The sequence below is a fragment of the Ailuropoda melanoleuca genome, chromosome 7 (assembly GCF_002007445.2).
Source record: "Ailuropoda melanoleuca isolate Jingjing chromosome 7, ASM200744v2, whole genome shotgun sequence".
Taxonomy (NCBI): Eukaryota; Metazoa; Chordata; class Mammalia; order Carnivora; family Ursidae; genus Ailuropoda; species Ailuropoda melanoleuca.
The window spans coordinates 96,448,785-96,471,930 of NC_048224.1; the positions used below are offsets into that span (position 1 = coordinate 96,448,785).

The 23,146-nt window shown below is 35.3% G+C and overlaps 1 protein-coding gene across 2 annotated transcripts in view; it reads right to left on the reverse strand.

The window, feature by feature from the left end:
* The window catches only part of DIAPH3 (diaphanous related formin 3), a 484,281-nt gene that overhangs the window by 238,947 nt on the left and 222,188 nt on the right, over positions 1-23,146 (reverse strand). For both annotated transcript variants that reach the window (XM_019796633.2, XM_019796631.2), the window contains 2 exons: positions 15,937-16,031; positions 11,575-11,676 (listed from right to left, as the gene is read on the reverse strand). In XM_019796633.2, the coding sequence (XP_019652192.2) occupies positions 11,575-11,676; positions 15,937-16,031 (197 nt within the window). The remainder of the gene's footprint in view (positions 1-11,574; positions 11,677-15,936; positions 16,032-23,146) is intronic.

Sequence of the window (23,146 nt, forward strand, 5' to 3'; positions counted from 1 at the left end):
TGTACTACCTGTTAAACTTGTAAAGAGAAGATGTAAGTGGACTTTTAAAAGTTTTGTCAATGTCTAACTCCATTGTGTCGGTGCAGGAAGAATTACAAGAGAATCTGTGCGGAACAAGATCTTCCAAGAAAATATTAGAGTGGGCAAGGTGAAGATACCTTCCAGCTGACAACTGATTGTAACTACTCACACCAACAAAATTTCTATAAGTTTAATTAAAACTTCAAATGGAATTGTGACAATTTTGGCTTAAACTACTGAAGGTGATGGAAGACAAAAATCAGAGCATGAGAAAAATTACGGAAGTTACTAAATGTCTGCAGAATTTTAGCTGCAAATCAATGAGAATTGAAAGCAAGCTAAATTAATAAGCCTTGAACTAGGTGAAAGAAAAACCATCTGTGCTAGCGAGCCTATATTAAGTCCTGGATCCTGGTAGAAGCATGTCAAGAAGGTTGCAAAGCAGAGTGACAAGAATAACTGAACAACAGCTGAATCCTTAGGATCTTAAGAGAAGCAGACCTCTGAGATTTAAATAGCTATGAATCTAGTTATAATCATTTATTATTCTAAACAAATGTCCTCCCTGGGTAGTGAAAGATTTGCAGATGAGTTTGCCAAAGTGCTGTCTAAAGCATCATGGAAATTGAGAGAACTTGGACTCCAGGACAGGCACCAAAAAGCAGAAGACAAAACAGAACTCTATCTTCCAGGAGGAGAGACTGGCAAGATTTCTCTCATTGACAGACGAGATGGAAGATGAAATATCAAAGAGAAAAGGAAGAAATAATTGCAAGAAACCAAAATGGAAAAGAAATTGTATCATAGTAACCTCATGTCTTTTATTAAGTTTTAAAGTGATAACGCTGTGAAACAAGACTGATCTTGTAGCAGGACATTTGCAAAGCTCTTGAAATAACCAAAACCCAAAGCATGAAAGACAGACTTGGAGATATTTAGTCTGGAAAAGCAATAGCTCAGTGGAGATACTCTTTCAGATTCCTCACCTCTCTTGCTCAGTTTTTCCTAAAGGTGTTTCAATAAACCATGATTCTTACACCAAATCACAATTTCCTCAACACCTATTATAAAATAAAACCACTAAGTACCATAAGAAATATTCTACAGGGTACCCTGAATATTCAATGGACTTTAAAAAAAATGGCCTTCTAAGTTAAAAGAACATCAAGGTAAAAATCCAATGTGGTTGTGATATCAAAAGAACAGCAGTGTATTGTGACAAGTGAACAAGTGGCAACAATACACAGGTGGTTAAGTTCTACTTTTTTTTAAAAAGGTTAATGCAGACTTATGCTCATAAGTTACTTGGTTTGCTTTTGAATTCACCCATTCTTGCCAGAAGTCATTATCTAGAGATTCATTTTAACACAAATTAAAATAATTATCTCAAAAATACTTAACATTTTCATTTTTAAAAAGTGAGTTTAGGTCTCTTGAGGTAAGGGAAACAAAAGCAAAAATAAACTAATGGGACATCAAAATGAAAAGCTTGTGCACAACAAAGGAAACAACAAAACTGACAGGCAAACCTATGGAAGAGAAAATATTTGCAAATGACATATCTGATAAAGGGTTAGTATCCAAAATAAATAAAGAACTTATCAAACTCAACACCCAAAAAATGAATAATCCAATTAAAAAATGGGCAGAAGACATGAACAGACATTTTTCAAAAGTAGAAATACAGATGACCAACAGACACATGAAAAGATGCTTGACATCACTCATCGTTAGGGAAATACAAATCAAAACTACAATGAGATATCACCTCATCTCTGTCAGAATGGCTAAAATCAACAACATAAGAAACAACAGGTATTGGTGAGGATGCAGAGAAAGGGGAACCCTCTTGCACTGTTGGTAGGAATGCAAACTGGCGCAGTCACTCTGGAAAATTGTATGGAGGTTCCTCAAAAAGTTAAAAATAGAACTACCCTATGATCCAGCAATTGCATCAGCAGGTATTTATGCAAAGAATACAAAAATACTGATTCAAAACGATACATGCTCCCCAATGTTTACAGCAGCTTTATCTATAATAGCCAAATTATGGAGACAGCCCAAGTGTCCATTGACTGATGAATGGATAAAGAAGAGGTGGTGTGTGTATATGTTTCAACACACACACCAGAATATTACTCAGCCATAAAAAAGAATGAAATCTTGCCACTTGCAATGATATGGATGGAACTAAAGAGTATTATGTTAAGTAAAATAAGTCAGAGAAAAACAAATACTATATGATTTCACTCATATGTGGAACTTAAGAAACAGAACAAATGAAAAAAGGGAAAAATGGAGAGAGGGAGAGAGAAAGGCAAATCAAGAAACACTTGTAACTACAGAGAACAAACTGATGGTTACCAGAGGGAGATGGGTGAGGGGATAGGTGACGTAGGTGATGGGGATTAAGGAGGACACTTGTTGTGATGAGCACCAGGTGTTGTATGGAAATGTTGAATCACTATATTATACACCTGAAATTAATATTATACTTTATGTTAACTAACTGGAATTTAAATAAAAACTTTTTATAAAAATGATTTTAAAAGACATTTGTTTTAGAGCAATAACAATATCCATTTGATACCATAATGATGGATACACATCACTCTACACTTGTCCAAACCCAGAAAATGCACAGCACCAAGAGTGAACTGTAATGTAAACTATGGAATGTGGGTGATAATAATGTGTCAGCACAGGTCCATCAACCGTAATAAATGTACCACTCTGGGGTAAGGATTGGGGGGATGTTGATAATGGGGGAGGTCACGGATGTGGTAGGGGGAGGGTATATGGGAAATCTCTCTACCTTCCCCCCAGTATTGCTATGAACCAAAAACTGCTCCAAAACAACAAAATCTTCTTTAAAAAATTCTTCGAACTTTGTTATTTTATTGTTCTTACCACATATTTTCCCTCCTTTCTGTTTTTCTCTTCTTTATTTCATATATTCATTCAGCTAATATCATGTGGTCACCATGTGCTGGAAGATACTCCATGTGTTTGAAATATGAGGATGAACACATGCTACTTCAGCCTATAGAAAATTCTGAGCATAAATGAAGACTGTCATGTGTAAAAGAACACTTATGTTCTAGGGGAATAAGAGTCATTTGGAGATAAGCACAGGATATTACAGTAACAAAGAGGAGGGATACTGAATCTTATAGGGAAAGTATTCCAGAGAAGTCTTCCTCAAAGTGAAAAGGAAGGGGAAGGGAAGTATACCAACTGGCCTAAGTATGGTGCCTTCAAAGCTCAGCAAGTTGTTAAGGAAAGACAAAGGACAGGGGAAAACTAAGAGTAGAGGAGGGAAAGGAGGCAGGAATGCTTCATTAAAGACGGAGTTCTTGGTGGATGCAAAGGAGGGGCTTCTAGAAAGGCCTGAGGAAACATTTGGGGGTGAGGGTATGGTCATTATCTTGATTACGGTGATAGTTTCAAGAGTATATTCATATATGTCGAAATTAATCAAATTCTACAAATTTTAAATATGTGCATTTTATTGTATGTCAATTATACTTCAATGATTTTTTTTTAAGACCTAATGCTATTTGAAGAACTGTAAACATCCATTTAAGAGCTATGGGAAGCAACCAAAGGATTTTAGGGAGGCAGTGAAGGACAGTCTGTGGTATTTGACACTCATTTTACATCTTTACAGATATTCGCTGCAATCATACTAAAGACTGAATCAACTAGTCCTATTATAAACAATGAACCATGCTCCTATTATAAACAAGGAACACGCTTGTCCACATACCCAGAATACATTCCTATCATTAAGAAAGTAACATGGGTCTTCTTTATCTCAACTCACTTTTAAAACCAAACTTCAAAAATGCCAAAAAACAACAGACATCATAAATAAAAGCAAAGAGACAAGTGAGAAGCATTAAGAAAAACTGCAAATATTTACAAAGGAGTAAAAAAAACATTATATAAGAAGAGCCTACAAACTAGAAGGAAAAAAAAGAAAAAAATGAAAGATATTATAGGCAGTTCTAAGAAGAAAAATAAATAATAAATATATAATAACTGCTTCAATATCATCTCATAACCAAGTAATATAAAACAAAATATATAAAAACAAGTGAAAAATGATAATATTAAGTATTGGTGATTGTAGCAGAAAAAGAAAAAATCCACACATATATTGTTCCTAAAAGTATACGTTAACACATATATCTTGGAAAAGTAATTTAGCAATAACTATCAAGATAAAAAATACCTTTAACCTAGCAATTGAAATTCTGAGACTCTTTCCTAAAAAAATATTAATAACAAAGCTAACCTTTTTAAAGAGTTCATCATTATAAGAGGATTTATACATATTCACTATATTGATTTTTTAATACTCAGGAGAACAGGATGGAGGTAGGCACTATTACTGCCCCTGTGATTGGTACAATAATGATCCCTTATTTATAACCACTAATCCCTAACACTTTTGAATATATTATTTTACATATCAAAAGGACTTTACAGATGTGATTAAATTAAGGATCTCTAGAGGGGGAGATTACCCTGGATTATCCAAGTAGGCCCAGTATAATCACAGGGCTCTTATAAAAGGAGAGCAGAGGGTCAGAGGAGATGTGATGACAAAAGCCACAATGATGCTGGATCACAAGCCAAGGAATGTGAGCAGCCGCCTCTAGAAGTTGGAAAAAGGAAACAAATCCCCTCCATAGCCTTCAGAAAGAATGCAGCCCTGATGACCCATTTTGGACTTCTGGCCTCCAGAATTATAAAATAATAAACTTTTGTTGTTTGAAATCACTAAGTTTGTGGGTAATCTGTAACAGCAGCAACAGGAAATAATACAGTCCCATTTTATAAATAAGAAAATCGAGGTACAGAAAATTAAGTAACTCCCCAAGACCACACAGGCTGGTCTAGGATTTAAACCCAGAGTCCATACTCACAATATCTAAGATACACTGCCTTCAGATGCATATATATAGATAAATGTAGAATTATTCTTTTAAAAGCCTTGGGAACATACAATTTAATGGGTACTGACATAATATTTCTGAATAGTATATCCAAGTGCAGACACAAAGATGTATAAAAATTATTTTAAAACCCTCCAACATACCATCCTTCTTTAGAGGAAGTATTAAAAGAAAAAGTTACAGTAGAGACCATAAAATACCGTTTAAGAATTTAAAACCAGGGATGTCTGGGTGGCTCTGTCGGTTAAGCATCTGCCTTAGGCTCAGGTCACAGTCTCAGGGTCCTAGGATCAAGTCCCGCGTCAGGCTCCTGGCCCAGCGGGGAGCCTGCTTCTCCCTCTGCCTGCCATTCCCCTGCTTGTGCGCTCTCTCTGACAAATAAATAAAATCTTAAAAAACAACAAAAGAATTTAAAACCAGTACATCATGAAAATAACTATCTCCAATATGTATTTTTTTTTTACAATGAAAAAGTTTCAGAACAATATATTTCTCTAAATGTTCATATGAACACGCAAATATTTGTGAATACAAAGAAACAGGATTGGAAGTCCAACAAAATGTTAAAAATAATTTGTATGGAATGCAGTGAGCTAGTGAGATACAAGGAACTTCCACATCGTATTCAATATTTTTATACGTTATTTGAATGTTTTACAACAAGAATATTAGGGTATATTTTAAAGCAGGCATTTTTAATGCAGGGAAATATGCATAAACTTCCTACAACAGCTTTTGATTTTAAAAAACAAAACAAAACAAAACAAAACAACGAAGATCTCTACTGCACAAAGTTTAAAAGCCCTGCCCTACAGTGACACCAAATGGTGGCAGCTCAAAATACAGAACATGAACAGAGTATTTGTTCAATTCAACCTTCCTGTAAATGTTTTAATCCCTTCGAAGAACAGGCAGCTTAACAGAATTAAATAATGTGGAGACAAACACTCAAAAACCTAGAATTTTTAATCAAAGAAAGTCTACTGCACCAAGTTTCAAATGCAAATTTTTAGGCATTTTTCCAAACTTCAGCTCGTCTTCTGATCCCACTGAATATTCACGTATCTTATTTCTCCCACAGTTAAGTCATGATACTGTGAGAACAGAGATTTTATCTAATGGTTTACTGATCAAAGAAACTGCAAATATAAAAAAATAGTCATACAACTAAAATCAGGTTCTACTCAATGGGAGCCAACCTTTTATGAGTAGGCAACATTTTTGGAGGATAAGTGAGGAGGTGTTAGAGGTGAAGAGGGAAGGAAGGAATCCAAAAAAAGAGGCAGGTGTATTTTCACTTCTTCACTTACTGATACAAAATTAAGTTGAATAAAGCATGAGGAGAGGGCATACCAAATATAAACCGATTTCTCAACAACAAAAAGAGTCCTGAACTGTCCAGGGAAGAGAATATTTCAAATTAAGCACATCAGTCAGAAATCAATGTCCTCTGCCCAGAACCTAAAACAACAAATAAAATCAGCAACCAAACGGTCTCATTCAAGTCACACAAAAAGGTACAGAGGTAGACCAGCTCCCAGAGCACTCTTTTAAAATACCATTTGACTAGAACCTTTAGTCTCTCAGTATTAAATGACAACTTTTTCAGATTTTTGATGGGATATTATTTTTCATATGTCAAAATCTCCCAGAAAACATAGGACATATAAGTGTACTCTACTCAGCTACAAAAACAACTTAATAGTATCGTTAAACTATTAGACGATGACTTTATAGCACCAGAAGAGGATCCGTTCCTAAAGGTACCAGACCACCAACCACCACCAATGTCACCATCTCAACTAGACTAGACAGCACAGACAGGACCAGCTCCGGAACGCCTAGCAACTGTCCTGCTCAAACTGGCCAATGTCCCAGTCATAAAGATTGCAAAGAAAATTAGTTCAGGAAGGTACCTCAAGACTCTGACTTATTAAAAGTAACAGATGAGTGGCTAAACCCTTCATAGCATAAAAGTACCTGTATCTAGTATTCATGCATTAAAAACTTTTTTTGAATAGTGGTACTATCTGCATTAAAATTTTTTGCTTCCAGTTTCAAGGGAGAAATAAAGTGCATATGAAATACTATATTATAGAAAACCTGGAGAGAATACAGACATATCAAAGTCAATCAGAGAAAGACTATTATATGATCTCACTCATACGTGGAATTTAAAAAACAAAACAAGAAGACCATAGGAGAAACACAAAACAAGACGAAATCAGAGAGGGAGACAAACCATAAGAGACTCTTAATCATAGGAAACAAACTGAGGGTTGCTAGAGGGGAGGGGTGGGGTAACTGGGTGATGGACATTAAGGAGGGCACGTGATGTAATGAGCACTGTAATAGAAGACTGATGAATCAGTGACCTCTACCTCTGAAGCCGATAATACATTAATGTTAATCAAATATAAATTTAAAAAATAAAAATATAAAATATAAAAAAAAAGAAAGCTTCAGGGATATACAATTTAATGTATATTGGCATGGTGTTTCTCAGTAGCCTATTTGTATACCATACTCTCTACAGATCATAGAGTCCTAAAAAGTTGTATCTACTTGACAAAAGTAAAACATATTTCTAATTTGTATGCTATATCTTATATATTCTAATTGGTCTTCAATTGACATTGGTTACTAGCATTTTGAATGTGTTACTTTCGCACAGTACCTTTCTATGAAAGAGAAAATAATGTAAACAAATGCCAATATCCTGGTGGAGCTGCTTTTTGTTTATTGTTTTACATAATTCTTTAGTGAAATTACGGTTGATTATATAATGCAAACAACTATGGTGACTTTATCATATCAAATTTTGATGTTCATTGAAATAGAACACAACTTTCTGAGAAATCTGTAATTCACATGAATCAAATTAGTAAATTTATATAACTGGATGAAAGAAAAAGTTAAACTGGCAAATAATATAACTGTAGAGTTTTAACTGATTTTTTTTTTTTTTTTAAGTTAGAGAGAGCAAGAGGAAGGGGAGAGGGAAAAGAGAATCTTAAGCAGGCTCCACGCCCAGTGCGGAACCCAGTGTGGGACTCGATCTCATGTCCCTGAGATCATAATCAAGGGTCAGACACTTAACTGGCTGAGCTACCCTTAACTGATTTTTGTTAAAATGAAAACAATATAGAAATCACTACCAGGATACAGAACCTGAAGATAACACAAAGTTAAAATTAAGTCTCTCTTGGGTGAAAATGAAAAGGTAAGTGTTGGCCTTTTTGGGGGGTACAAAAGCTATCCTAACCCTTGCCTATTCCTTGTCTGTGATACTTTGATGGTTTTTAGGTAGAAATAATTAGTACTTTAAATCTAAGTTTAGTCAATGAGTAAATGGTTTTCTACAAGATCAAAGTCATGTAGGAATCTGCAATTTAGCTTACCTCAAGGTAATAGCCCATCTTCGATACAAACATAATTAAGTCTATTACTTTATTTTTTCTTAACAATTTTTATTATGTTATGTCAGTCACCATACAGTACATCATTAGTTTTTGATGTAGTGTTCCATGATTCATTATTTGGGTATAACACCCAGTGCTCCATGCAATATGTGCCCTCCTAAATACCCATCACTGGCCTATCCCAATCCCCCACCCCCCTCCCCTCTGAAGCCCTCAGTTTGTTTCCCAGAGTCCACAGTCTCTCATGGTTCATTCCCCTTTCTGTTTACCCACCCTTTGTTCTTCCCTTCCTTCTCCTACTGATCTTCCTGCTATTTCTTGTGTTCCATAAATGAGTGAAACCATATGATAATTGTCTTTCTCTGCTTGACTTATTTCACTTAGCATAATCTCCTCCAGTCCCATCCATGTTGCTGTAAATGTTGGGTAATCGTTCTTTCGATGGTTGAGTAATATTCCATTGTATATATGGACCACATCTTCTTAATCTAGTCATCTGCTGAAGGGCATCTCGGCTCCTTCCACAATTTAGCTATCGTGGACAATGCTGCTATGAACATTGGGGTGCATATGGCCCTTCTCTTCACTACATCTGTATCTTTGTGGTAAATACCCAGTAGTGCAATTTCTGGATCATAGGGTAGCTCAATTTTTAACTTTTTAAGGGACCTCCACACTGTTTTCCAAAGTGGCTGTACCAACTTAAGTCTATTACTTTAAAAATGAAACACCATAATGGGAATCATAGAAATATACATGATAATTATAATCAGCTTCCTAAAAAAAAAAACTTATATAATCTTGATAAATTGCAAATATACCACTTTTTGAAGAAACTTAATATTGAGCTTTTAACCTAAGAGAGAAAAAACTTCAGGCATTCTACACTGTTCTATAAATTTGTCCATCATATTTTTTGGTAATTCTCAAGCATTGTTTAGAACTTTAAGCAGGTTCCTCCCTCTTTTTTTGGTGGGGGGAGGTGTCTGAGAAGTAGAGGGCGACAGACTGGGAATGGTGAAAAGTTGCAATGGAAGAAGGTAAAGTTGACAAACATTACTATTTGACAAAATACATATATACTGTATTTACCCCCAAATTTCTTTCTCCTTTCTTCACGAAAGCAATTGTGTCTTAAAATGTTAGTACCACAAAAACTAGAACTTATAAAAACGTCTTTAAAAATATTCACAATCAACATATGATAGCACTATTCATATTGTCCATAGCAGATGTTTTTCAATAGCATTACCCTTTCTACATTAAATTCCATTTGCAATCAGGTATGACCCGGCATGGAATGTGTAGATTCAAGGTCAAGTATGAGTTGACATGTCCTGAAATGGAAGTGGCCCATCTCTGTCTTAAAATCAAAGCTATAACCTCTAGCACTAGTACCTGGAAATACAATTGTTTTAACTTTCTGACCCCTAAGATAACACCGCTTGTAAATCACGGCTCTTTAATGTGAACTCCAGATTTTCAAAGGAGGGCATAACCTGGCTATTTTAAATATACCTAAAATAACTGCAAGTTTGAGCTCATTCTTCTGTGAAAATCACTAAAACATGGCAAGAGTTTTACATTTTTTCTGTGATGATGTGCCCTGTAAAAATTTACTTACAAAATATGCTTTTTCACATAAGCTTGTATGTATTTTAGATTTAATATGAATGGGAAATATTTTTAAATTATCATTTTACATTTTGTAATCTTCATTCAGGAGTCAAAAAAATGGGCAAAAAAGTCTGTGGTTAAAAATTTAATGCACATTCTCCCTCGTTCACTTATTCCCAATGGAAGACAGTGCAGGGAGAGCATCAAATCAGGATCAAAAGAAAGACAACGTGATCAGGTAACAGAATGTAAAGCACACAAGGAAATACAGAGGAAAGAGAAAAAGAGGAATGAAAATGTACCCTAGAGAATTGGGTAAAAAAAATGAAAAACGTTTTTATAAAGAAAATAAATTGAAAAGTTTTATAATAAAAATTGTAAGACTAGGAATAGGAAAAACCCTACTCCCGCCCCACCGTGTTCTAATCAGCGTTTTGTGAACTCAGGGAGGGGGCAGGTGCTGGGAGAGGGGTGAGGAGAATGGGTTTATGAAGAAACAGGAAGTAGTTTAAGACCAAATGCCTACAACATGCAAAATATGGTATGCAGACAGTCCTTTAGTTAGCCAACGCAAATTTTCAAAATTACATCCAATACAATTCCATCATATCCCCGGAGGTTGGTAATAGAACTGAAGATAAAAGGGAAAAAAGTAATCTTACATATAAAAAAGAAATGGGTGGCCTGGGTGGCTCAGTCAGTTAAGCATCTGCCTGTGGCTGAGGTTATGGTCCCAGGTCCTGGGATCGAGCCCCATGTCAAGCTCCGTGCTCAGTTGCAAGTCTCTTTCTCCCTCTCCCTCTGCTTGTTTCTCTTTCTCTCTCTCTCAAATAAATAAATCTTTTTTAAAAAATTAAAAAGAAATGAAACATTGAAATATTGTCATGATGACTGAATGTAACCAACTTCAAAATGATAATTTAATGATAGGAAAAAAGAAGAGAAGAAAGAAAGCTTGATAAAATCCTAATTTTAAGTTGTAACTCAGTTAATATATAACATTGGCAAGTATTTTCACCTCTTCAGACCCCAACTTCTATAAAATAGGAGGCTGGTACAAGGTGATTATCAAGTTGTCTCAAAGATTTTTTTTAAAAAGATATTCATTTTTCACCTTCTTTGCCAAGAAAGAGACTGTATTTCTAATTCCAGAGTCTAAAATAGGAGATGAGCGGAGGTGAGCGACTAGAACTAGAAACTGAAGTTACTCTTGCAATATGTTGGAATACATAGCTCCAGAATAAATCATAGATATACTCTTCTGCCACAGGAATGCAGTTTTCATCTTACATTTTGACATGAAATAGAGCACGTGTGCGTGCACACACACACACAAAATCATGTTTATACTTTTAAACTCCTCGGATTTCCTTTAAGGCTATAGTTTCAATAAATAGCCTTAGGTTAAAAAAAAAAAAAAGGGCAAGATGGACATTAAAGATTTGTGAAACAATCCTGATGTGAAAAGGCCGGACAGTTCCTTTCCTGTGTGGCACAGTCTAAAAATCCCCGCCCAGGAGAGCCAACGCTGAAAGACGGACAGTACTTACCACAACAGCAAACTGCTCGGGTTCACATAAGTTGTTATAGTCATTCTTGAACTGAGACAATGAACTCAATTGTTCTTGATCAGGAAGATGCTTTATTAGGTTCTAAAAATTAAAACAAGAAAATATCTTTACTAAATGTGCTTCCTGAATTCTAGAAAGATTTATTAATAAACTATGGGAAAGAAACCACTGAAAAAGTCAATCTTTAGTTTCATTTCTAGGTAACCTCAGCCTTGTCCTCAGCCTTAGACTACGTTCTCGGCATCTTGAAAGCAGTCAATTTCCCTCTTCTCTCTCAGATCAAACGTTACTGAATGTTTATTTGATTAACTATATAACTGAGAAAGAAAAACTCAACCTACACCAAAGGAATGGCTTTCTCACCTGGGTAAATGTGATCAATTACATTTCAGCTTTAGGGAATTAAATGTCAGAAATTTCAGGCAAAGCCAAACATTTTAACAATTCATTCAAGGGGATAAAAGAAATGATCATATTGCTACTAAAAGGCAAGAGAAAAAAATGAAATTCAGGGAATTTTAATGAAAGTGCTTGCAAGATTTAATGAACATGACTGCAGTTTTAATAATAAAAATTAAAGTATCTTTAAAACAAAGACAAACTAACTTTTCTGATGGGAAAGAAACTTGAAAAGGCACTGAAGAGAAAGAATGATATACTTTGCAGAGAAAAAAGTTATAGAGAGATCCTTTAGGAATTTAAGTGCCCATGGCCTTTTGCCTATATCATTTGCAGTCCAGAAACCACAGGCTCTCAGTCATTCTGGCTCCTTTGTCTTTTATCCATGGCCTTTCTCAAGCCACACATTTAGACAACAGAAACACTCCCAATGGAGAAAGACAAAATGAACACACAAATTATCTTTCCCTGTTAGAATTTTAATGATTACACAATCCTGGGGACAAAGTCTATTCAGATCCTCTGTATCAAATATAATTGACTGTAACAGTGTTATAAGAAAGTTAGTGTCCTGGTATTAAAATTAAGAAAAAGAGTGGTTGGTGCTCACAACTCCAGATTATAGCATCAGTATACTCTGTACAAGCCCAAAGTCAAGGACAAGTTATAATTAAGCCTACATCATGCTGTATATGTTTATGGGGAAAAACTCCCCAAAGGTGTCATTAGTTAAAAATAATGTTAGAGAATGTTATATATCAAAGTAGTTAGATCAAAGAACAAGTTTTGGACTCACTGTGTACCTTTGGACAAACACTTGGTTGACTGGCCAAAAACAAACAAAAGAAGTGGCAATTTAAGACCATCCCTAAAAAAGTATTTACTATTACTACTACCAACTGAATAAAAGCAATAGAGGATTTTTCCATAGAAACAGAAATTTCTCTTATTAAAATTGCCTGAGGCCCAAAGACTGGGTTATTTATGTTTCTTTCAACAATTCTAGCTGACAGCTATATTATTTGAGTTATTTACTCATCAGGCCTTGAATTTCTTCAGTATCCTTTTAGCTGACCATCAAATCCCCTTAAATATCTGTAGTTAACATATAATTAATCTTTTATCATGAATTTATTAATTTTTCACTTCATTAGTTTTGCTTTGTAAAGTAATAAAACGATTATGATTTGTAAGAATACAGGCCCAAATTTCCTTTGTCTCTCCCTTTATCAAATTTACCATCCTTTCACAAATCCTAAGGTCCTATCAAACTACACACTCTTCTCAGTTGCCCAGCCCCCAGCTCTTCCCTCACGGTACAGGGAATTATTAGGGCCAGAAGAACTGACCCCTGCTACACTACTCTCACAGCCCTACGGCCTTTTCCACATCCATGTTGTGCCCCACCCTGCACGACCCTCACCCCCACCCATGGCACAGCACTCCCCTCACACAACCTCTACTTCTTTAAATCAATCAATCAATCCTGATCCAGTCATGTTTATTTCATGTTTACATAAATGTTGTTCCCCTTGCCAAACTATAAATTCCAAAAAGGTAAAATCCATGTCTAATTGAGCCTGACATAATGCCCTGCACATAGTGTGTGCAATAAAATATTTGCTAAATGAATTCATGAATAGAAGACAAATGAAGGCAAATGGGTAAAGAGTGAGGTAGAGAGCTGACATCAAAAACAGAATACTACTGGCATCTGGTTATATATGAATTAGTAATAAGATATGCCAAAATAAAGTTATGACTGTGAACAGAGCTTACCAAAATGGTGATTATATTAAGAAACGTTTTCTCCGTGCCCCGTTCAAAATTGGCAGTTCTTCACTTTACAATTAAGAACATATTCTTAAAATTAAGACTACAAAGAGTATGAAATTCTTATTTTTTGATCAATATATAAATGTCCAGACTAAGTCTTTAAATTTTAAATTCCTCAAACTTGTTTTATATTTAGTAGATGTGGTAGGCAGAAGGACGACCTAAACTACATCCCCCAAGATGTCCACACCTAATCCCAAGAACTTGTAGAAATATTTGGTTACATGGCAAAGGGAAGTCAAGGTTGTTATCAGCTGACCTTAAAATAGGAAAATTTTCCTGGATTATCTGCACTGCTGAACGTAACCACAAAGATTCTTAAAAGTGGAAGAGGGAGGAGCACCTGGGTGGCTCAGTCGTTAAGCATCTGCCTTCGGCTCAAGCCGTGATCCCAGGGTCCTGGGATTGAGCTCCACATCGGGCTCTCTGCTCCGCTGGGAGCCTGCTTCTTCCTCTCCCTCTCCCCCCGCTTGTGTTCCCTCTCTCGCTGGCTGTCTCTGTCAGATAAATAAATAAATAAATCTTAAAAAAAAAAAAAAAAGTGGAAGAGGGAGACAGAACAATGGAGCAAGAGGGAGATGTGATTGTGAAAGAAAGAAGAGAGATAGGCAACATTGCTTCAAAGTTGAAGAAAAGTGTCCCAAGCCAAGGAATGTGGGCAAGCCATGAGGAGCCAGGAAAAGGCAAAGAAAAGCATTTTGTTCTAAAGCCTATAGAAAAGAATGCAAGCCTGCCAACACCTTGACTCTAGTATGGTAAGACACACGCCAGATTTCTGTTCAATAGAACTGTAGGCAGATACATTTGTGTTATTTTCAGCTACCGAAGTTGTGGTAAATTCTTGCAACAGCAATAGAAAACTAATATATTAAAAAAATTTTACGGAACTGGATGATCTTTGGACTTGAATTTAAAAAATCCAAATTCTTCCCCCATCTCTACCCAAGAGCCACCTGAACATCCAACACATTCATGTAATCAAGTTAAAAGCTGCTCTCTAAATACTCAACAAATGCATTAGGAAAAATACAAGCGTGTATTAAGTAGAAAAATTTTCTTTAAGGAACTTGAAGTCTACGCCCAACAAGGTACATTTACAATCAACAGTAACAAAGACAAAAATCTAGTAAAAAGAAATTGCTAGAGAGTGAAGGCTTCAAGAGTTACTGGATCACATGTTTGGGAGTCTCAGCAACTCACAGCACAAACTCCTACCAGGATTACGTCACAATCACACTGGGAAGGCAAGGTAGGAGACGCAAAACCAAAAGCTCCTAAAGACACCATCTACTGATGATGGATTAAACGTCCAAAATAATTTTAAACATGTGTTGACACTAACAAATAATCTCTGGTTTCTTTTTATTGTTAAAAAAATCATTTTTCTAAGTATATCCATTATAAGAATGAAAGATAGTAAACAGAAGATATTATTCTCTCATTACATAATTTGTGGTTGATTTGCCGATTTTACATTCTATCAAGATCTGCATTATTGACGCCTTCGGTGGAATCAGCGGGTAACTCTGGCACCGCACTAGCATTCCTTAAATACTACTGTGGGTAAAAACCATTTAAAAAACCTCACAGCCTCCTGAATGAATTCTGAATGCCATGCCCACAATTTCTAGTACTCATAGGAACACAAATGACTCAAGGAAGCGTTGTTAATAAAGGTAACTTTAAATAAAGAGAACACTCCCCCATCTTCTATACCAATCATAATATGACTTTATAAAGCAGAAGTCTAAGAAAAACATATTCTAAAAGGATTATATAAATAAATTTTAACTAACATATTACTAATCTTAACTGTAACCAAAACAAAAACATATACATAAAATTAAACAATTTGCCTTTCAGAAACAGTCATTTAAAATAATTGAAATGTAATCATTTTGATAGCATTATATTTGGTTTGCAGTTAAGAGAAGATGCAGAGTTTTATCTCCTGGCAAAGCAGAAGTTATGCTAAAACTAATTATGCAGCAATGATTTTCCAGTTGAATGATTTGGTTTAAGAATTTTGCTTCACTTACAGATTTCTATTTAATGAGAAGCCTGCAATGAAATATTGGAATTTAAGCTCTCTGCCAGTCTGTTTACCTGAATCATAGACTCTGCCAACTGTGTTTCATCCACTTCCAATATCATCGTTTTGATTTCCTCATATGACACCCGAAAAGAGCTCAGGAAGATTGCTAAAAGGAGGAGAGAGAAGTTCATGATGGGTAAGGGAAGAAAAGAATTTGAGATGTAGTACTATATAAAAAATCAAAAATAATTCATAAAATGAGAGACTTTAAACATTAAATGTAATTACTACAGGGGAAACTTTCATTAGCACATTTTCTACTCAAGCTTTAGAACTACTATTTAAGCAACAGTCCTTTATTATTATGCTGGTTACAAGGTTGATTTTTTAATACTTAGTTATTAGCCTATCACGGAATGGTGCCAATTTTCATGTGATTAAAAAAAAAGCCTGACATATATTTAGTATTCCATAAAAATACCACATTGTAATAAAAGAACCATGAAACTCCAAGATGCACATGTAATATTTGTCTAAACATGTGTGTTATTAGCTTGTATAATATCTTCCAGCCCTACTAAGTAGTTCGCAAAAAATATTTTAAGATAACTGTTAAGTAGTGCATTAACACTATTGTAAGTTATAATAGCACTTCCCTGTTTTAAAATATAATAGACAATATGCCAGAAAAATATCCTCTGTATGTAACGAAAGCTTGAATATCCAAAACTAGAGAACAAATTTTCTTGGAAAACTAACCAAATGGATTAGATTGGATACTGTATCCAATATAGATTGGATAAAATTACTAAGAATTTCAACATTATTTACATTTTTTTCTAATACCTCATATATCTAATATTAAAAGACAATGATCTTCTCAAAAGCTACTGAGGTAAATAAGGATATTTTCACAGTATTAGATTTAATGCTTTTGCTGTTTCCTCCCTTATTCTACTATTAATGTCTCTTCTTCAGCGACAGATGTCACTTCTTGAACATACTTAGGATTTGCTACCACTAGCCCACTTTATAAGCTGAACTTATGTCGGCTGTAGGCATTTTCATAGAAAGACAGCATTTTTTACCAGATTGAGAAAACATGGCTGTATTTCATACACCTGAGGACACCATGGATCATCCACAGATGAACAAGGGCACCATCTGTGTTCTCATCACCAGCTTGATTGACACATTTCTGAACTCAAATAGTCATAAATATGGGATAACAGTGCTAGAAATTATAGATGGGTATAATTCTTAATATCCCAACAAGATGGAATAAACGATATAAATATTATTACAAAAGAGATTAACGAATTATAACAGGATAACCCCATAGTAGACACTAAAAAGCACAAAAATATATGAACTATATGATCTCAAAGTATCAATAAATAATTGATGGGAAGAGAAAATCTCAATCTGTGTATCATGTACAAAACAAGTTGTATATGATTGTAGAATTAAATGTAAATATTAACAAAAACAAATACTAAAAGAAATTTAAGATGCCAGTTTAGCTCCTTTATGGTAAGAGAACATCTTAAGCATAAAAGTTGATGGAAAGGGGCGCCTGGGTGGCACAGCGGTTAAGCGTCTGCCTTCGGCTCAGGGCGTGATCCCGGCGTTATGGGATCAAGCCCCACATCAGGCTCCTCTGCTATGAGCCTGCTTCTTCCTCCCCCACTCTCCTTGCTTGTGTTCCCTCTTTCACTGGCTGTCTCTGTCTCTGTCGAATAAATAAATAAAATCTTAAAAAAAAAAAAAGTTGATGGAAAATATGTGAAAAGATTGATATGACACCATAAAAGAGAAACACCATCAAAGCACAAAACAATTAAAAAGCAAGGAAGCTGAGGATATAAACCTGCCTCAAGATTGAAAGCGTTTTTTTTTTCTTCATTTAGAATAGCCTGAGATCTAAGAAAGAAAATGAGCAAAATGTGTGTAACCTTAATTAAAAAAGTAAGAAAAGAAAGACAAAAAAAAATACATAATAATATGTTAAACCTCAGGAGTATGCAAACTGAAAAAGCAAATCGTTAAAATATACCTGAACTGCAAATTTAGTAGGATTGAGCGGAATCTTTGAAAGTATTAATTCCTTTCAAGAAGCAATAAATTTCACTCAAGAAACCTAGTCTATGGATACAACACGGAAATACAGAAAAGATTATAACATTAAATACAAAGATCAAAGAATAAAATTACTCTGAAGCATGATACAGTCATTAGGAGGGAAAAAAAATACTTTTATGTACTTCAGCCATTATGGCAATGTAGAGAAATACCCTTGAAATACTGATCTCCTCCATCCTGGAAAGGATATTTTTTATCTTAACCAAGAAATATCCTTTGCATAGCATAAGGTATAGGACTCTCCAATCACTATGTTGTACAACTGAAACTAATATAACATTGTGCACCAACTATACTTCAAGAATAAAACATAAACCCTTGAAATATCTAAAACACATACATATGTGTGTGCACCTGTGCCTTTGCGCACGTGTGTGTATAAATCCTAAATCCACTTCCAAGCTGGCTGGAAAGAAAGGAAAACACAAATTCTGGGAAAATATTTTAAAAAATTAAAGTTCGAAATAATGGCCAGAAAAAAAAAAAAGATTATTAAGAAGAAACAAGATTTGAGGGAGGAAAACACTTGGAAATAAAAAAAATTATTTATATATGTATATGTATACATATTATATATGTGTGTATATATATATATCTATATATATGTGTGAATATATGTGTGTGTGTGAATTAAACTATTGACATTAAAAACTCAATTTATGGATCAGACATTAAAGAGAAAACTGAGGACATCAAAGACATAGGCAATGAAGCGATCCAAAACACAAATTTAAAGAGATGGAAAAATTCTAGGTTAAGGGACATAGGAGTAAAGGCACCTTAAAAATGTCTACTTGGAGTTACAAAAGGCAATCACAAAAAGAACACATTGAAGGAAACCTTATTTGAAGAGGAAAAAATCAGAATTTTCCAGAATTATAGAGAGACATAAATCATTACAATAAGAAGGCCCAACAAATCCCAAATATAATTTTTTTAAAAAACCACACTAGATCCTTGTCAAACACACGGCATTGGTAAGGCTGGAAAGGGGGAACATTCAAGCATTGACGGTGGCAGAATACATTGGTACAAATACAGAGCAGTATATACTTAGAGCAGCAGTCACCTGTTTCTATTAAGAGTCACATAATAAATATTTTAGCTTTTGTAAGCCATACAGTCTCTATCACAACTATTCAACTCTGTTCGTGTAGCACAGAAGCAGCCACAGACAATATATGATCAAATGTCCGGCTAAGTTCCAATAGATTGTATTTCAACGAACAGGCAAAGGCAAGATTAGCCTGAGGGCCATGGTTTGCCACAACCTGCCTTAGTACCACCAAAAATGGGAAACAACCCAAGAGTCAACCAAAGGTTGAATGAATAAAGTATAGCATTCAAGGAATGTGTTATCAAAACTTCACCCTCAGAACTCTCCTGGACTCTGCCCCATGTACCTCTCCCTTGGCTGATTTTGATTTGTATCGTTTATGCATTAGTCAAATAGCTTCCAGTGAGTTCTGTGAGTGCTTCTAACAAATTATCATACTTAAGAGTGGTCTTGGGGGAGCGCCTGGGTGGCACAGCGGTTAAGCGTCTGCCTTCGGCTCAGGGCGTGATCCCGGCGTTATGGGATCGAGCCCCACATCAGGCTCTTCTGCTATGAGCCTGCTTCTTCCTCTCCCACTCCCCCTGCTTGTGTTCCCTCTCTCGCTGGCTGTCTCTATCTCTGTTGAATAAATGAATAAAATCTTTAAAAAAAAAAAAAAAAAAAGAGTGGTCTTGGGGACCCCCAAACTTGCAACTGGTGTCCAAAGTCAAGATGGTCTTGGAGATAAAAAAAATTTGCAGATAAAAACCTTCTATGATCTCACACACTTTTAAAGTATATAAACAATATGAATAAATATAAATAACACAAGCATAATAAATACAGTAACATACATTAAAAAAGATAAAAGGTTAATAGAAGTTTACTTTGCGAATGGACATAATTTATTCCTTTACTTTCTTCCATATTTGTAATTCACCCACCGCTTTAAGGTATTATTACATAGTTACAATAACATGCACATCAAATACCTATATTTATAAAGAATGAACTATGTTGTTTTTATAGCTTATGAATAAGGCTTTAGGAAAACATTTGCTCTAAGGGTAAAAAAAACGACAGAAGAGTTGAAAATGGCCTAATGCATAACACACAATTCAGAAGACAAGCCTAGACCTTTAAAAAACAAATTAAAAGTTACTGAGAATATGAGATACTCATTTAAAGCCTCCAAAAGACCCATTAAGTGAATATTTTTACTAACATGCATCTTATCCTTCAAAATGTGATTATATAGATCCCAGTGGGAAGCTTTGAGTTCAGTGAAGAAATGTAAAGTGTGCAGATTTTGGAACCAGTCACACATTTTCTTCAAGGGAACTTATAAATATTTAAACCTTTACATTAATTCATGCATTCCAGGGTTCCTCCCTTTATAGCTCTAATACTCCAAAAATCTGGTAAAGCATATGAACCTTGTAAAACTCCTAAGGCATCTCTGGAGCCTGGAGTGGCTGGAATTCTACCTTTTATGCTGAGTCCAGGGTCTTTGCCAAACCCTTTATGAACTCAAATACAGGGAGAGCCTAACACACCCTTGAATAAATAGGTGAATAAAGGAGTAGATTTTAGAGCCTTTCCTCAAAATTCTATCAAATACTTCTAAGAAAAACTATCTCAGATTTCCAAGTGACAACATAGAGTCTTGTCACTATCATGAGATTCTCTTCGGAATTCAGCATCTCAAAAGACTGAATTTCAGAGACAAAAACCAGCTGTGAATCAGACTATAATTACGGTCAAGATTATAGGTTGCTAAAGCTTCTTAAAGCTTAAATCATAACACTTGCTACAATCAAAGAGTGCAAGAAGAATCCAGAAATGAATTACATCATAATATGACATGGTTTAAATTCTGGACTTCTCGATCTTATACTTTAAAACAACAACTAAATGGATGGATATATATCCTCTAGCTAAAACAACAACAACAAAAAACCAATATCCTCTGTATAATATGATTTTGTTATCTCTAACAGGAATAGTATAACCTATAGCTACTGACCATTTTCAAAATAAGCAACCCTAGTCAAGTCACTGAACTGCTATACTCACCTGTAACATCAGTGCTACTAATTATGTGATAGGGTTGTAGTAAAGATTAAAGGGCCAAATACAGAACTAGATTATAAAGGTAATCAATAATTATTAGCCATTATTAAATTTAAAATCTCATTTAGCACATGTTCTATCACATATAAATAATACCAAAGTCAATTATTCAACTTTGAGATGGATATTTATGCTAACTTATCATGGCTGACCCATCTGAAAAGAATTCTATTAAAAATGCTACTTCTTGGGGCGCCTGGGTGGCTCAGTTGGTTAAGCATATGGCTTCGGCTCAGGTCATGATCTGAGGGTCCTAGGGATCGCTGCTCCACAGGATTCTGCTTGTCCCTCTTCCTCTGCCCCTCCCCCTGCTCACGCGCACAGGCGCGCACGCTCTCTTTCTCTCCCTCTCTCTCTCTCTAATGAATAAATAAAATCTTTAGGTAAATAAATAAATAAAATGGTATTTCTTCAGGACCCGTAACGAGGCTGTTTGGAGTTAAGCCTAGGAATCACTAAAGCAAGTCATGGACACTTTTCAAGAAAAACTCTCTTTCAGATCACTGGGAATAGAACTTTTGACATTTTCTAAGTTAATAATGCTTTGAAGTCAATGTTCCTTTAAAGGGGAAAATTCCCTAAAATACCAGTATCATATAACAGCCCCTAAAATCTCAATAGTCTAACCATACACACACATACACCTACACACACAAATCATTTCTAATTCAGACTATATGTCCATTACATATCAGAAAGAGCCCTGACACAATCTTCACATCACCATTTTGACAGCCATTCTGGGTGCTGGGGAAAGAACACTGGAGTTTCTCACACCAGCAATAAATGCTTCCACACAAAAGCTACCTCATCTCCCCTTACACTGTCAGTGGCCCAAGCAAGCCACATGGCAACATCTACCTTCAAGAATGTAAGGATATGCAATCAACACGTGCCCAGAAACAGAGATTAGTATCTTGGCCAATCACATTAATGTCTACACACTATCCATGGGGATCTGAGCACACCCACAATGCAGAAAAGGGGTGGACCTCTGTCATAGTAAGCAGGAAAGGAAGGAGGTCTCAAAACTTTCACAGAAGGAATGTCAACTCTGTCTTTTATACTTACTGCCTCCAACATAATTCCTTCTTTAATCGATAGCATGGATCTTTAAGCCTCTCACCAAAGAATTTTTGTTTCCATTATTTAATATTAGCTCTCTTGAGGCATGTAATAATTAAAAGGCAGACTAAAAGCCATGTTAACTTTCCGTGCCTCTAGATTTTCCACATTGTATTCCTCTCACAACATCAGAAAGTAATATATACATATGGTATTATCTCAGTTCCAAGCAAACTATCTTTGATGCATTTAAGTTACAGTTAGAAATGAGTTAGAAGCAAAATTCTTTGCCCTCTTCTCCCATAGTAATTCAGTCAGGGAGACAATTCAATACTAAGTATTTAGCTCCTGTAACAGTAATTAAATCTAAAATATTTCCAGTCATTACTATTGAGGAAAGGTTTTGAACTGCTCAGATGGGATAATGGAATTCATTTTACTCATCATCCTAATTTCCATTAATATTCCAACCTCTTTTGTGTGTGATCAAGTATCAAAAATAATAGAGATTCAGAGGTATAAAAGAAAATATCCGCTACCACTTTTTAAAATATGATGTCGGGGCGCCTGGGTGGCTCAGCGGTTAAGCGTCTGCCTTCGGCTCAGGGCATGATCCCGGCATTCTGGGATCGAGCCCCACATCAGGCTCCTCCGCTATGAGCCTGCTTCTTCCTCTCCCACTCCCCCTGCTTATGTTCCCTCTCTCGCTGGCTGTCTCTATCTCTGTCGAATAAATAAATAAAATCTTTAAAAAAAAAAAAAATAAAATAAAATAAAATAAAATAAAATATGATGTCATCACCTAAATTTCTTAACTCATTATTTATATTCTTAGACAAAGGGTAGCTTTTCTCCCCCAGTCATAAAAGATATATTTTCATTCTAAATAGTCTCCTTAGCTTTCA